Below are 16,470 nucleotides of genomic sequence, written 5' to 3'. Positions count from 1 at the left end.
TCTGTGCCACAGGCAGAGTAACAAGCGGCCGAGTGTTCCTGAATGGGTCGTTATAATTGCATGGCCACAAGTCAACACAGAAACGTGTGGGTGTCGAGTCATTTTCAGTTAGATTTTCAAGTGTTTCTTAGTATATTTCAGACCTACTCTGACAAACCCGGTAATACTCCTATCATTCTTATTTTTTTTAGCATGATGATTCATATTACGAGGATTGTCGTTTTTTTAAATTACGTTCTTTGTAAATTAATTTCTGAGGATAAATTGGCAGATATAATAAGATTAGTCTTCATTCTAGACCTAAAAACATTTGTATTTATATTAAATTGTTTTTCTTGTCTTTTCTTTTATAAAGAATGAAATAAAGAAGAAATGAAATGAAATTACCAACAGGTTGTATGTTTGATGAAAGCAAAAAAAAAAAAAAGGGTCAAGATGAAGACGGCGTCGCTAAATGTAATGTTCCAGCTAAGGCAACAAGACCAGCATGAAAACAATCAGCTGACCTGCTGTTATGTTACATTTTTTTGCTCTTTACCCTTTGACCTTTGTTTGCAGTTTGTGACTGAAAGAATTCTTCTCAGTAAAATGACACGGTGTACGACGACAGAGCTAGGCTAACAAGTGCTAAACATAACCTGAATAAAACGGGTCGTTTTTACGCCTTCTATTTACACCAACGCCGAAGTGGCCAGGCTGGTCGACACAAATCTGCATCGGAGCGTATTTTCATCAATTTTGTTTTCTCAGCGGCCGCGTCAAACACACCAAAAAACAAAAAAGCAAAAACCCAAAACGTCTTGTCTTTCTGTCCCGTTTCGGCAGGGAACACAACACTGCTAGCTCTCAGGAAAACACTAACCCCAGCCTTCCGCCGAACCTTGGAAGCCTTGCCCAGACGCCCTCCCGCTCCCCATCTGTGCCCCTCCCCCTCCCGCCCGGCAGCAACTGGAACCAGGGCTCGGCCGCGGGCGGCGGCGGCGCCGCTGCCGCCGCCACCTCGGCCCTCGCCCGCAGCAACAGCAACAGCAGCAACAACGCGTCCCCCCACGGCTACCTGACGCCCGGCCGCCCCTCGCCCCTGAGCAGCCCACTCACAGCCGCCCCTACCTCGTTCGTGTCGCCCAGGGTGCCGCAGGCCAGTCCCGGCCCCGGCGGCGGGAGCCCCAGGGTACCCGGGAACCCGTTTTCTCCTTCCACGCCAGGCCTTCACTCTCCGGTGGGCGGAGGAGGAGGAGGCGACGGCGGCGGGGGGTCGACGGCCTCCTTCTTCCTGTCCTCGCCCTCCGCGCAGAGACAAGCCAAGCCCCCGACGGAGGAGGACTCGGCCAAGGCCAACGCCCGGCCCAACCAGCCGTCGCTCGACAGCAACGGGGCGGGCGCCGAGGCCAGCAACGCCCCGTCGCCTCGCCCCCCGAACCCCAACCCCAGCCCCGCCCACCAGTGCCCCGCCTCCCACAGCACCCTCACCGAGCGCCACAAGATCCTGCACCGGCTGCTCCAGGACACCAGCCCCAGCCCCAACGAGGCCTCGGCCGCCGGCGAGGACGGCGCCGGCAGGGCCGCGATGGAGGTGAAGAAGGAGCCGCCCGCCAGCCCGGCCACGGCCTCGGCCGCCCCCAAGTCCCGGGAGCCGCAGGACCACCAGCTGCTCCGCTTTCTCCTGGACACCGATGAAAAGGTATCCGAGCGTCACGACATTCTTAGAAATGTCTGCAATAATTATCGTAACCGTTTTTTTTGCTCTTCAAAATTCTTATCGTTAACTCGCTCGAGCGACAGCCAAGGGTCCCCACTGTCATGGCAAACCCTGGAAATGTCAGGGAAATTGCAAATGTCATTTTCCAGGCCTGGAAAAGTCAATTTATTTTGTGTCAAATCACTGAAAGTTTTTTTTTTTTTTTTAAGTCATGTAATTTGACTGTTCTACCCAAACCAGCGCAGTGGTCTGGTCGTGGAGTGTGGGTTCGGTCCCCACCTGGGTCATACCAAAGACTGTAAAAATAGTACCCATTGCCTCCCTGTTTTGGCATTCAGTTTTAAGGCTTGGACTCGGGGGGTGTTAGATCACTTAATGAATCCCCAGTGTGACAGGTGGGCTGGATTGTCCACAGCAGGCTTCCTTTGAAATATGGCAGTTTGAGACGGTAGCTAACTGGGAGCAAGACCCTTGCTCTGGGTTTACATATACCATTGTAAGGATAGGAAAACCAATTTACTTTTATTGTACTGCAATTATACACTTTTTTATTATAAATGTGTTTATGGGCAGTATATTAAGTTTTTACTAGGGCAGTCAAACGATTAATTTTTTTAATCGCAGAATCTTCATAGTTAACTGTGATTAATCGCTGTTTGGATTGCACGTGCAAAATTATTTTGCATTTCAAGTAAAGAATTTCTTACCAGAAATCAGCCAGAGAGGCCGACTACGGGTTAATAAAACGAAGTGAAGTGAACCCGGCCTCACGTTTGAAATGCGATTTCAAGAAAATTAACGCGTTTGGGATTGCATTAAATTAATCGCGATTATTGCTGTTAACGCTGACAGTCCTGGTTTTTACCAATATAAAAATCAAAGCCAAACAAAGCCAAATATTTAACACTGGACCTATGAAAATGAAAGTGAAAACCATGAAAGTCATGGAAAGGTTTGTTGAAATTTTGTCAGTGAAAATGAGCGGGAACCCTGTGCAAACTAACATGCGTGCATGCGTCTTGTTTTTCAAAGGACCTGGGTGACCTCCCGCCTCCATCCGCGCTCAGCCTGCAGACAGTCAGGGTGAAGGTGGAGAAGAGGACCAGCGTCGACGGCCCGGCCTGCGCGGCGTCGGGCGGCGCCGGCGCCGTCACAGCAGCCTCCAAACACGCGGCAGCGTCCGGCGGCTCCGCCGGCGTCAGCCCCAAGTCGAGCCCCGTCGGAGAGAACCGCCGGGACAGCCGCAGGGACAGCAGAGACTCCACGGTACCGATCGGACCCGTAAACCATGTCACGTTTCAAATTACAGTCGAATCTGTGAAACTTGATGCGCCGTTCTTTTTATGTTCCCTTGTTGTGAAGATATCGACTGATTATTCCATCCCATGATTACCTTCTCAGAGAGCGTTACCTAAATATCAATGTTCTTTATTGATTATCTCTTGCTAATTTCAGTGTAAATATAACTTCAGTCAGTCTTATAGAAAGCAGCATGACCCCTTTTTTTTTTCTTTTTCTTTTTCTTTTGACCTTTTTGGATCATTTAAAAGGCAAAAAAAAGAGGTTAATAGTAGAGCAGGTGTATGTCGTCACATTTAAAAAGCAGCATAATGAGCCCTAAAAAAAAAACGAAATAACTTTTCCAATATTTACGAAACCGAGGAGTCAGACAGACGGCTGTGGCCAAAAACCAGTTTTAATAAGTGCACCACTATCTTGAGAAAGTGCTAGACAAACTTGAGAGACAAGCGTCCAGCAAATTGTCGCAAATTGTAAGACACCAACTAGACGATAATGAGGCAAAGTGTTCATTGAAAATAGCAACAATACGCCAATACAGATAGTTTATTTCTGAGAATCTTCAACAGCAAAACAGCTGAACAGCAGTTGCTGCTGCAATGCACCATATTATTTACACTGTGAATTGCAGATGATTCAACAGCTAAATCTTCACCTTCTCCTTCAGCCACCGTGAGTTTGTCGCGGTAGCGAACAACTTTCTGGCTTTAGTTGAGTCTTACAGGCTCTCACGAGTGCTTATTCAATCACAAGAGACGTACACGTGAAGGTCAGCATGAGGCCAGCAGACTCGAGCTCTGATTGGCTGTTGCAACTGACCGCGGCTCGTTCACTTGCAGCGGTCGGGGAGCCTGCAGCGTTGATGCTGAAGGCTTCAGGCAGATTTCATAGGACCTGATGACAAAGCCTAGCCGGAATATGATTGGATGAAAACTCCACCGTAATATACAACAGTGGCAGCAGCGCAGCCAAGTGGATATATATATATATATAGCATGGCAACCAACTGCGGAGATTAACTTTATTGTTGTCTTTGCTGGAAACAACATGCTATTCTGCATATGTTTGGCCTCGCTGCACCTGATCTGACGTAAATACAGTTATTGTAATATTAATAGTAATGGACCTGTCATCAGGTGCGACATTTGTTTTGCACAACCAACGCGTCACTGCGGGGCCGTGGAGTTTTCCTCGACAGAGGCCTGGTGGTAGCGGCCCCGACAGCTGTTGTAAATCATGCAGAAGGTTTATTTTCTTGGACTTTGTCTCCACTGTAGGCTCAGCCACAAGCTGCATCTCTTTGAAGCTCGCTGGCCTTTGACCTTTTGTCTCCAGCCCATCGTTCTGTCACGGATCCCCGGCTCCCACCGCTGCCACCATTCTTTTTTTCTTTCTTTCACGCCATTAAGCAATTCGTTATTCCGTCCTGTCACCCTCCACCACCCCCTCTGAATTCCTGCTCCTCCTGTATCTTCTTTCAAATATTTCTGCTTTTTCCTCTCTCCCGACCCCTCAGATGTCTGGCGGCCCGGTGGACGCCGACGCTCTGGCCCAGCTGCTGCCGGGACTGAGAGGCCCCGGCGGTGCCAAGCAGTGCGGCGAGGAATCGGCGACCCCGGGAGGGGGCCCCCAGCTCCAGTCCCCAGGCCCCCAGCCCGCCACCGCTCAGCTCCAGTCCCCCGCGCCTCAGCTCCAGTCCCCCCTGTCCCAGCCCCAGTCGCTCCCGCAAATGCAGTCGCCCTCGCCCCAGCTCCACTCCCCCTCCCCTCAGCTCAAGCTCCAGTCACCCACTCAGCTGCAGCCCGCAGAGGTCAGCACTCCCCGCAACGCTAATGTGAAGAGAGAGCCCCCTGGCACTCCCAACCGAGGTACGGCCGAGGATGTGAAAGCACTTCTGCTAAAATTTGCTGCTGTAGTAGTAGTAGTACTAGTAGTAGTAGTACTAGTAGTAGTAGTAGTAGTAGTAATAGTAATTGCCATAATGTAAATGTTTGTGTGTACATATGTCTGTATACATATATGTATGTGTGTGTCTGTATATGTATAAGTATGTTTATATATTTGTTTATATAGATACATATATACATATATATGTACACATATGTGTGTGTATAGATATAGATATATATTTGTGTGTATATATATATACATATATATATGTTTATATATATATGTATATATACGCACATATCTATTTATATACAGTATATGGAGAGAGAGAGCGAGAGAAGGCAATTCTGCCACCTGGTGGTTCAAATGCACATCTAAAGCAGCAGACACAACAACAATGCATATTGGAGTGTGGCGCAGAACTCAATGCAGTTTAAATCTACTCAAAAGTCAGGAGTCCATTCGATGACAACTCAATTCAATCACGGAGGAACTTTCACGTTTACTCGGCGCTCTGTTTTCCAGGCCTGAACGACGTCGGCCCGCCCTCGGGCTGCAGCATCCAAAGCCAGCCGTCCTTTGACTTCTGCAGCTCGCCCACTCCAAGCCAGGTGGCGGCCCAGGGCCAGGGAGACCCCTTCCAGACCCCCAAAGACAACAGCCCCTTTCCCGAGACGGACCTTATCAACGCGTTCAGTTCAAGCACTGGTAAACAAACAGCGCGCAGCACTTTTGCATTAAAAAAGCAAACAGAGGAGAGCTGTGTTAGTCGCACATCAGAAACAAATCAAAGCAGCAGACCCTTGGCATCGTCACTAGATATAGTCAGACTGTGGTCGTTCGACAGTCACATTTGTAAAAGTCGAACACTTCTCTGGAGACAATAATGTTGTCCACCCGAAGTGTACAATTCATTAGATATTTTGCTGTGGTAAATGTGAATAATGTCCCAGTGTGCAAGCTCATTGCAGTAATATCTACATTTAAATAGGGCTGGGTTAGGGTTACATTTACATACGTTTGTGGCACTGACTGAAATTCTCTGATTTTTATCAAATATCGTGAAATCAATCATCTTTCCGTGAAAAAGTCCGACATCCCCTCCGCCCCCCAAAAAATGTACATCTTAGCATCTGCGGGTATAATAATCATTGGCATTATGTTTTTTTAAGATCTAAAGTCACTGGCCATTGACTTTCACATCACAGAGGCGTGAACTAAAGACACCTGCAAACTTTTGTTTATGCCTAAATGTGAATTAGCATCATGCTAAAAGAATTCGAAAGTGTGATTCCACTTCATTACGGTGGATGAAAATAAAGCACAAATGCAGCATCTGTGAGAAGAATGTGGCAGCAAAGGACGGAAACAAAACAAACTTGATTTGGAAAAAAAGAAATCTGATTGGGAAAATGAAATGTTTGCGCCGTAATGGCAATGATCCGTCGTATGAAAAAATGTTTTCCGCCTTCAGATCTTCGGTTCAAATGATCTTTAGCTTACTCACATATACACAAACCCCCATATTGAAACGCTTTCTCTTCCAGGCCTAACCAAGATGGACTTGGGCGAGTCCCAGTTCCAGCCTCTGCCGCTGTCCGACACCTTGTCTTTTGAAGGCCTCGGAACGCCTTTGCAAGCTCCTCTGGCCTCCCCACAAGAGTAAGCGCTCACCCCGCTGCCGGCGTGTCGAAGCGTACGCCGTCATACTAAATAAAGCTGTGTGTTTCTCCTCCTCGCGAGCAGGCAGTGTGTGCCCTGCACGCTGGACGAGGTGCTGGGCCCTCCGACCACGCCGGAGGCGCGCAACGACGAGAAGGCGCTGCTGGAGCAGCTCGTCTCCTTCCTCAGCGGGACCGACGAGAGCGAGCTGGCCGAACTAGATAAGGCGCTGGGTATTGACAAACTGGTGCAGGTAAATAGCAGGGGTTGGAAGGATACACATCGATAGGTCGATTTAGCAATTTTACGATTTGATTATACCGATTAAAAAAAAATGAAAATGTAAGTTGTATTAGGACCCCCATTTGCATTGCAAATAACCGGCTGTTTTTCCTAGAGTCCTCATTGACCACATAGAAATTCATATTAGTACACATGTGGGATAAAACATCACGTCACATGAACCCACAATCATTTAAAATGCAGACAAACGTCCAACCACGATGCGACTTTCAACAAAAAAATACGAGAAAAGCGTTTCCTATTGATAGTTTGATTCGATTTGATTTATTAGGACCAGGATGTCGACGTGCATTTTCACAACAACATGGGCCAAATTAGTGGAAGATGAACCTGGTTAGATTCTCATTGTTCAGAATTTGATATCACCGCAGGCTCCTGAATCGAATTGATATTCAATTGTGAAATTAACTTTGATACTGTGATACTTTGTGATATCTGAAAACATCGTGATCCTAGCAGATCAATGCAATACTGTATCGCGATAAAGTCGGCGATTTACAACCATAGTAAGTAGGGAGCTTGGGATTAACTCCGCCTCGGTTTATTAAGAGAATCATGAGAATATTGAAGATATTTTTTTCCGTCTTCCTCCCAAGGGGGGCTGTTTTGATCCTTTGGGCCAGAACTTCCCAACTCAGCAACCCACTGCCAGTCCGCTTCCCGTGGACCCCAAACTACCCACCTACCCTCCCCAGTACACACCAGCATCGCAGGCCCAGTTTCCTCCGGAGCTGGCCGCATTGGGACCACAGGGGCTGGCATTCGGGGCCCCCCGCGCCACCTTCCCCGGCGCGGCGCCCGGCCTCGGGCTGAGGCCCGGCGTGGCGCGGCCGCAGGGGATCGGCACGCAGCTGCGGCTGTCGCCCAACCAGCTGCGCCTGCAGCTGCAGCAGAGGCTGCAGGGCCCGCAACAGGTTGGCGAAAAACGAGCTGGGCTTCCCGTTTACAGTTTGCTCAAAATTTCTCACGCCCTCCGCTCATTCGACCTCTGACCCCTTTTTTACGCCCTCCCATTTGTCGCCCAGCTGCAGAACAGAATGGCAGGCATGAGTCCGTTCCCCGCGGGCCCCGCCCAGCACGTCAGCATCGGGATCCGCCAAGGGGTGCAACAACCCCAGATGCCGACGCAAGTGAGTTCCGTTGGGGTGGGTTTGTTTGCCCCGAGCATCACCGGGTCATGATTTTTTGCCAGTGGTTTTCAAAAGCAGGGGGAAGATTAGAAAACAGATGCAAATAAATAAATGTTACAACCGAATGATCATTTATTATTGTCATCAAATATGATCTAATTGTTGTTTAATCATTATTATTGAATATAATCTATAATAACTAGGGCTGTCAAAGTTGATGCGTTAATATCGTGTTAATATCGTGTTAATAACATGTTAACTGAAACTCCTTTTAACGGCACTCATTTTTTTTTACTTGTGATTAACGCCTGGTTCGCCTGTTCGAATATTTCAATAAAGGAGTTATCATTGTCCTCTCCAATATTTCCTGGAGTATAAGTAGCACAATTAACATCTTGTTAAGTTACATATAGAGCAGGGTAAAAAAATTAGCAATTAATTTGTGATTAATCGCGAGTTAAATCAAGTTTTGACTTGGCAGTGTATTTGAAAAAGCAGGGGTCAGATACTGATAAAGATGTGACTAATAATCTAATGTTTCAGCATCGGATAAATGGGCCCCTGCACCATTGTCGATCTTGACAAAAACATTCAATTAGCCAAATGAACTTACCTTTGGGAAGGTGAAAAACAAAAACCCATCGACTTTGTTCACAAGTTCTGTTACTTCATGTGAACAGTCTAGTTTTTTGGTGGGTTTTTTTTTTGTAGTTTTTGCTCAAGTCCTGGTGTAAGATGCTCTTTCCCGTGTCCCACAGCAGCCTCCGCTCAACGCCCAGATGCTGGCCCAACGTCAAAGGGAACTCTACAGCATCCAGCACCGCCAGCGCCAGCTTTTCCAGCAGAAGGTCATGCTGATGAGACAGAACATGACGGCCGGTCCGACCGGGGCCGTCGGAACTGTCAGGGTCCCGAAAGGACCCCCAACGACGCCTCAGCAGCAGCAGCAGCAGCAGCAGCAGCAGCAGCAGCAGCCGCCGCCCCAGCAGCAGCAGCAGCAGCAGCAGTTCAACTTCCCACAAGGTTACAACCCCATGACGGGAAAACCCTCTACCTCACAAAGTCACTTCAGCCCCGTGGCCGGGGGCCCTCTGGACAACGGCTCGGTCAGAGTCCCCCTGAACAGCCAGGCGTTGATGGGCGGGGCCCAGGGCCAGTTCAAGAGCAACGCCAACTCCTCAGCGCAGCAGGGCCTGTTTCAGCAGTTTGCCGGGTCGGGTGAGTTCGCACACAGTGCAGCCGTGGGCCTGTATTTTGGATTGAGTCACCTGTTCATTCAAGTGTCCAACACCGTGGTTGGTGCCCGGCCAACCACGGTGCCAATGCATTGACACTGGCCAATGCATTCATCAAATCATATTCCCAAAATTACGTCCACGACAGCCATGTGACATACGACAGAACAAAGCAAAACAAAACCTACGAAAATGGGGACATACAAATAAAAATGTTTTTTGTCATATAGGATACGAAATGCTTTTTCGCCCATACAAGGCCTTTACTATAAATATTTACCTAAGCAAAAAAAAAGAAGAAAAATATCTGTTTCAAACAACCAGCTCAGACCTTCATATTTCCAAACTTGAAAAGGAACTGAATTGATTAAAATAATAACAATAGTAATAATCATAATAATAATAGCTTATATTACAATATAAAGTACATACATAATGTACATACATGTTCAGGTGTATCTTCTTAACTGAGCACAGAGGGACTTCTAAAGAAAACATCAGGTTTTTCTAGCATAATCATTTTTACACCTAACATAACTTCTAAGCTCTGGCTTCCTACGTACATCCCGTTTCCCCTGATCTTCATATTTCATAAACAATCTTTGTCATTTGACAAAATGTACATTTCATTGCAAATATGTCTATATTGTACATATATCTGTATGTCTTTTAAACACTATTGCCCAATAATTTGAGGCAAAGTGGATGTGAGTTAGTCGTCGAAAGCACTCCTTCACTATCATATGCAGTCGTCCTGCATGAAAAAAATTAAAATGATTGCTCAGGCGGGTCGGCTGCAGAGCCTGCAGACTCGAGCACGGTCACACCGCAGACATTATCAGCTGATTCCAACTGGGAAAGGCCACTCCACCGACAATAAGTGCTCTCTGATTTCCCACTTGATCTCACGCTGTACTCTACGTGTGACGTCGAGGAGTAACAGTTAGCCTGGATCTGAAATGCGTTACACTGCGTCTGTTCTGGTCAAACTGCTTGGAACAGAAATACTGTATAGTTTTCCTTCTTTCTTGTTGTTCTCTTTGTGTTTAAAAGTAAGGCGTGTTTAACACCCTCCGGACGTGTCTCGCTTTGGATTTGTGACATCGGTCGTGTTTTAGCCTTCATTCAAGACGCACTTGTTTGAAAGAAGTAACGCACAAGATTAAAAAGGGAATATTTAGGGAAAAGGGAATTTTAAACGTTTGAATTAAAACGCAATTAATCGCGGTCGATTGCGGAAATTCAGAGATTAATCGCGATTTTAAAAATGAATCGTTCAACAGCCCGAGTAATAGTTAATCGGGGGTGCGTGGGGACAAAAAAAAAAAAAAAAAGGACGGTAATGAAAAGCCAGCAACAAAAAGACTTCTACAAAATGAGCGTGTGTAGTACCAAGCAAGCTTTCGTGTGATAAGCAAACTTCAATGTACGGGCCTGGGGTTTTGTTTCATGTTGTTGTAGCTGTAGTCCAGCAAGACCCACCGTTCCCTCCTGACATGAGCCCCACCAGCCCGCTGTTGTCACCTCAGAGCTCCACCTCCCAGACTCCTCTGCTTCAGCAAGCGCCCCCTCCTGGATACCAGTCACCAGACATGAAGAGCTGGCAACAGACAGGCATCAGCAGCAACAGGTGGGAGACGATTTGATAGTCGCTCGCTTTTCAAATACGCTGAATGTTACCGTTTTGACTTTTTTTGTTTTGTTTCGTTTCGTTTTGTTTTTTCACGTCGCAGCTTGTTCAGTCCGTCGGGACAGGGTGCGGGGCAGACCTTCGGCCAGCAGGGGGTCTACAACAACATGAGCATCACCGTCTCCATGGCCGGGGGCTCCGGTGGTGCCGGCTCATTACCTCCCATGGCGCAGGCGGTCGGCAACAGTAACCTCAACAGTGTCATCCCAGTGTGCAGCGACCAGCAGGTCAGTCAGCCAGAGGCAGCGGAAATTTAAATGCACCTCATTCTGTAGAGGCGCCTGCGTGTGTGTCTGTGCTGTTGATTGGGTTCTCCATTATAGCTTCCACAGCAGCGGTTGCTGATCTTCCCGGGCTCCGTCGAAAATACAAAAACGAACGTTTTACAAATTAGTATGAAATTTGCAAATTATTGAATGAGATGCATATATGAGAACAATTTCCACTTTTAACCTCAAAAATTGGACTGGCCCCGGCCATGCTGCTCACTCATTCCTGCATACACAATGCACAATTTGGCCTAATTTATGATTTTTATATTGGTTAAAGCGTAATATACTGCCCATAAAGACATTGATAAAAGTTTATACTCGCAGTACAAAAAAACAATATTTGGTTTTCCTCCCCTCCTACATTCTTTTATTGACATATAAGAATATACACAGAACAAGGGTCTTGCTCCCAGTTAGCTGTCATCTTGCACTGCCATGTTTCTACGGAAGCCCGCTGTGGACAATCCAGCCCACCTGACCAAATCAACCAAAGAATTAGAAGGTGAACACGGTATCCAGGTTTGTGTGCATGGACCGCCGTAGGTTACTGGCAAGCTCAGGAGAGGGTGGGAGAGAGTGTGAGAGCGCTGCAATCTAAAATGTAACCGCTTGATGCCGAGAAATACAGAGAGGAAGTGAAATCAACTGTGAAAGATGAGATTTGTTAGATTTGAGTAAAAGCCAGAATTGAAAAGGTGAATCTTGAGCCTGTGTTTGAATACATATTCAACCACCTGATGCCGCTGTTGCACCACAGTTAAAGAAGCCCGACCCCATTTTTTTGGGGTTCTACATTGAAAACGCTGCCGCGATTTTAATCCGTCTGGGGTTTTATACGCTCTTTCACTCTCACCTCAACCACCCCCCCACTCCCGCCACCCCCCTCCCCTGCAGGTGCAGCAGGTGCAGGTGTTTGCCGACGTCCAGTGCACGGTCAACCTGGTGGGCGGCGACTCGTACCTGAACCAGGGCTCCACCGCCGGCCACCAGAAGAGCTCCGGGCAGCAGGTCGCCCCGAACAGCCAGGCCCAGCAGAAGAGCCTCCTCCAGCAGCTGCTCACCGAGTGACGTGCCCCCTGCGCGCCCCCCGACCCTTGACCCCTGACCACCCACCCACCCTCCTCCAAACTCCTCATCGCTGGCGCCTCAGAACCCACCGGACCATCGCTGTCTCTGTCTCACCTGTCGGAGGTCGTGACCCTTTCGGACGTCTCCTGGAGAGGTTTGGCTGTGGGCGGTGGGGGAGGGGGGGGGTGGTCCGGGGGGCGCCGCCGCCCAGTACTCTGAAAGACTCGGAAGTCAGAAGGGAGCGGCGGCGTCTTTTTTTTTTTTTTTTTTTTTTTCCCAGAAAAAAAAAAAGAAAAAAACCTGCCTGTCTGATCTGTCTGACAACCTGTCTGTCTGCCTCAGCCTATCACAGGTGGCGTTGTCTTGCTGCTCATTCCTTTGGTGAAACTGCTTCCTGCTTCCTGACCTAAGAGAAAAAACACACACGCAAATAAATTAACAAACAGCCGCGACGTCGTCGTCGATTTTGCCAAGTTGCTGACGAAATCAGGGCCGGATTCATCTTTCCTCGTTTTTTTTTTTTTTCTTTTCTTTATTGTTTTTTTTTTTGTTTTGTTTTGTTTTCATTACGATCAGACGTCACGAGCAGCAGCAGCAGCAGCAGCAGCAGCAGCAGTGCATCTTGGGAGCATCTGATTAATTTTTCCTCTTTATTTTTTTGCGTTTTGTCGTGTGGGAAATAGCATACGCGCAAACACGCACTCACTCACACACGAACACACAGCACCTCTTGGCTTTTTTTTTTTTTTTTTTTTTAATGATCATCATCATCATCATTTCGTTTGTTTTTGTTGTTTTCCTCTACCTGTCTCTCAGCGATGTGGGAATGTTCTTTTTTTTTTTTTTTTTTTTTTTTTCAAAAAAAAAAAAAAAGGTTTTCAGACCTCAAGAGGCATTGTGGGATAGAAGCTCAGTGTGTCAGCTGGTCCTGCGACTGTCGCCCTCTATCGGCCACAGTGCCTGCCGGAAGTTTTGAGTTTTTTTTTTTTACCGAGCTCTTGCTTCTTCTTCTCCTCCTCCTCCTTCTACACGTTTATAACTCTTACGACTATTGTTGTTTTTTTTGTTGTTGTTTGTTTATTTTCCCTTGTTTTGAACGTTCTGTTCGGATTTAAAAAAAAAAAAAAGAAATCTGCTCTCGCCACCGCCGCCGCCGACGCCGTCGTCACGGTCATCAGAACAAGCTTTTTTCACGACAACGACAGCCTGGAAAATTGAGAAAAATGAAAAGGAAAAAAATGAAAAAGGAACAGATGGATGGATGGATGGATGGATGGTCGGGAGACAGACGGGATGCTGCTCAGTTTGGAACTTGTGTGTCTTTCTCCTTTTGGGAGAAGGTGTTATGTTTTTATTTGTTTTTTATTTTTATTTTTATTTTTTTTTTCGAAAGTATAAAGAAAAGACTGTTATGATTATTTAACTGTCTGTCCGTCACATTTTACCCCTCACCTCAGCAGCTGTGAATACAAGAGCCCCTCTGTTCTGTTGGGCTCTCTCTCTCTCTTTCTCTCTCTCTCTCTCTCTCTCTCTCTCTTTCTCTCTCTCTCTCTCTCTCTCTCTCTCACTCTCTCTCTCATGCCATCTCTCGGCCTATCAGTGTTGTTTGCCATGTGCGCCATGCGCACCATGCAAGCGGGTAGTATTGTACAGTACAGAAGGACAAAAAGACTTGGGGACGAGTTCACTCTGCCCTTGCTTTCCTGTAAAAAAAAAAAAAAAAAAAGAGAGAAAAAAAAGAAAAATGTAATTAATCGATTGCAGCGAAACTTATGTATAATGTGATTCGAACCAGGTCTTTTTTTTATTTTTATTTTTTTATTTTTTTCCCCTCTTACCGCTAACCTCCTCAGCTCACGGTCTTTTTGAGATTACAACCACCACACACACACACACACACCTCATTTTCATCAATCGATGGATTTCGGAATATCGCCTAAATATCGTCTGAAATGCGGAAGGAAAACTCGAAAAGTGATTGGAACCCCCCACCCACCCACCCACCCTCCCCCCCTCCCTCCACCACCACCACCACCCCGTCAGGAATTCTTGCAGCCTTCGCCATCCTACTGGACACCACGAGCCACAACCACACACACACCTTGAAAAACGATGTTTTGAAAAAAAATTGACGACCTCTGCAAGTTTCGTCTTTTTTTTTCGAATGTGTGTTTTCTTCCCAGACAATACGCGCGTTTGTCGTACGAAACAACAGTTGTACAACAAAAAGGATGGGACGGAGAAAAAATGAGTTCAAACTAATGGAAATGGAATGGAAATGGCTCGCGAACCTCCACTTCCTTCCCTCCCTCTTCCGCCTCCACTTCCACTTCCTGGTGTTCGGTTGTTCAGACTTCAGCCCCGCTGCTCACACGTTTAATTTCCCACCAAAAAAAAAAAACCCACAGGAGATTTTTTTTAGAAAAGGGCCTGTTGCCCAGATAGTCCTTCTTTTTGAAATTTCGCGATTGGAGGGGAGGGTAATCGCGAGTAGATCGTTTTAAAAAAAATTTTAAACCGATTAAAGATGAAAATGGCACTTCAGCAGCTTTTGGACCTTTCCTCTTATCAGCCTTCAAAAGTCGTCTTGTATATACAATTCACAGATTTAGATTTGTATTTTAAAAAACAAAAATTGTATTGGTCAGCCCTTGTATAAAAAAAAAAAGAGAGAGAGAGAGAGGGAGGGAATTCCTTTTTTTATACAAATTATAACGACTATAATTTATTGCGGGAATTATCTTTTTGACGATTCGGCCTTCAAAATCCGACGATTGTTCAGTTTCCCCCTTTGTGTGAAGCAGTGGAGGGCAGAGGTGGAGGGGTTTGGGGCGGTGGTCTTCATCCAGTCTTCTTCAGAACTTTCCCACCTCGTCGGTTCAGTTCAGGTCAACGCCAACCCCGCCCCGCCCCTCCCCGCCCACGCCCCTTTTTTTGGGGGGACCGCGGCTTCACCTGCGATTCGATCAATAGGTTCATTTTTTCGTGTGCGTGTGTGTGTTTTCCCTCATCACAACAACATCATCACGTGTAAACAGTGTCACCCCGAAACGGAGGGACAGCGTGTTAACGGTCAACATTCCAGCCACCAAGCTCCGCCCCTAGCCCAACCCCCTCCCACCGCAGTGTTTGTACGCCGCCAGAAACCACTTTGTGCTCCGCAACTCTGCGTGAGTTGAATTCGAGACCCCGAGACGCACAAAAAAAAAAAAAAAAAACTGTCAAAGGCGAAGAAAAGTAAAAACCCCGCTGCCTCCTGGACTGAAGTTATCTATGGAGTTTTACTTTGTTTTCTTTTTCTTAGATATTTATTAGGAAAAAAAGGATGTAGATGAATCTTTCAGCAGGCTTTTGTAGGTCTTTTGAGCACCTTATTACCTCCTTAGTGTTTTCCGTCTGACCGCTCTCTCCTGTTGGCCGGTGGGTTTTTATTTTTTTATTTTCACGCTGTGGGGGGGGGCTGCGGTCGTCGCACCTGATTGTACTCGTCCGAAGAATCCTCACAGTTAGCCTACTGTTGCCGGCTTACCTGCAAAAACTCGGGACTATCCAACTATCTTGTGCCCCCCGGTGGCGTTTCGGAGTACTTCTGACGCTGACAAGGCCTGATTTTTTTTTTTTTTTTTTTTTTTTTCTACAATGGATTTTTCTCGCCTTTTTCACCGCGTAACCTCGAAATGGATCTTTTTTTTTTCTTCACACAACACGGTACCGTCGGGCGTAACGTCAGAGTCTTTTCCGACGACTTTTCCCGGGGGGGTTCAAAGGTCAGCGGGGCTCCACTTCCGAGACTCGTCACCGTTTGTGCGAAAAAACGAAGCGGCGTCTCAGACAAAAACACGCCTCCCTCTACCTCTGAACTGAGACTTCCTAAGTTCTTACGCAAAAAAAAACAAACTAAACAAAACCAACACGGCAGTAACGAGCTAGTAGTAGTACTTCAGAACAACAGCAACACAACAACGTACCAAGTTTCCGACACGGCTTTCATTCCAGTTTGGGCCCCAACCAGCCACCTCACCCGAGTCTCGGAAGGTTGCACTGCGGACACTTAGTTTGAACCACCAGGGGGAGCCTCAGCGGAGAAGAGACGTCGGCTAGCACCACCAACAGATCGATCGCAAAAAAAAAAAAAAAAAACATTTTTGGTTTAATTTGCGTCTTCTCCTCCCCCCCCCCCCAGTGTGAAGTACCCTTTCGGACGATTTTAGAAACTTCAGAG

General features: G+C 46.9%; 1 protein-coding gene across 1 annotated transcript in view; it reads left to right on the top strand.

The window, feature by feature from the left end:
* Positions 1 to 12,798, top strand: part of ncoa1 (nuclear receptor coactivator 1) — a 50,636-nt gene extending 37,838 nt beyond the window's left edge. The window contains exons 11-22 of the mRNA XM_076037518.1: positions 826 to 1,681; positions 2,732 to 2,965; positions 4,515 to 4,866; positions 5,414 to 5,596; positions 6,436 to 6,550; positions 6,635 to 6,803; positions 7,450 to 7,767; positions 7,879 to 7,983; positions 8,742 to 9,201; positions 10,680 to 10,848; positions 10,952 to 11,135; positions 12,075 to 12,798. Coding sequence (XP_075893633.1) covers positions 826 to 1,681; positions 2,732 to 2,965; positions 4,515 to 4,866; positions 5,414 to 5,596; positions 6,436 to 6,550; positions 6,635 to 6,803; positions 7,450 to 7,767; positions 7,879 to 7,983; positions 8,742 to 9,201; positions 10,680 to 10,848; positions 10,952 to 11,135; positions 12,075 to 12,248 — 3,319 coding nt within the window. The 3' untranslated portion in view covers positions 12,249 to 12,798. The remainder of the gene's footprint in view (positions 1 to 825; positions 1,682 to 2,731; positions 2,966 to 4,514; positions 4,867 to 5,413; positions 5,597 to 6,435; positions 6,551 to 6,634; positions 6,804 to 7,449; positions 7,768 to 7,878; positions 7,984 to 8,741; positions 9,202 to 10,679; positions 10,849 to 10,951; positions 11,136 to 12,074) is intronic.
* Positions 12,799 to 16,470: the final 3,672 nt, after the last annotated feature.

This window comes from Nelusetta ayraudi, unplaced genomic scaffold (assembly GCF_046127955.1).
Source record: "Nelusetta ayraudi isolate G7.1 ecotype Tasmania unplaced genomic scaffold, CSIRO-AGI_Nayr_v1 ptg000052l, whole genome shotgun sequence".
In the NCBI taxonomy this organism is placed as follows: Eukaryota; Metazoa; Chordata; class Actinopteri; order Tetraodontiformes; family Monacanthidae; genus Nelusetta; species Nelusetta ayraudi.
Note: the sequence above shows the minus strand (reverse complement) of the source record. Positions and strands in the feature narration are given on the sequence as shown.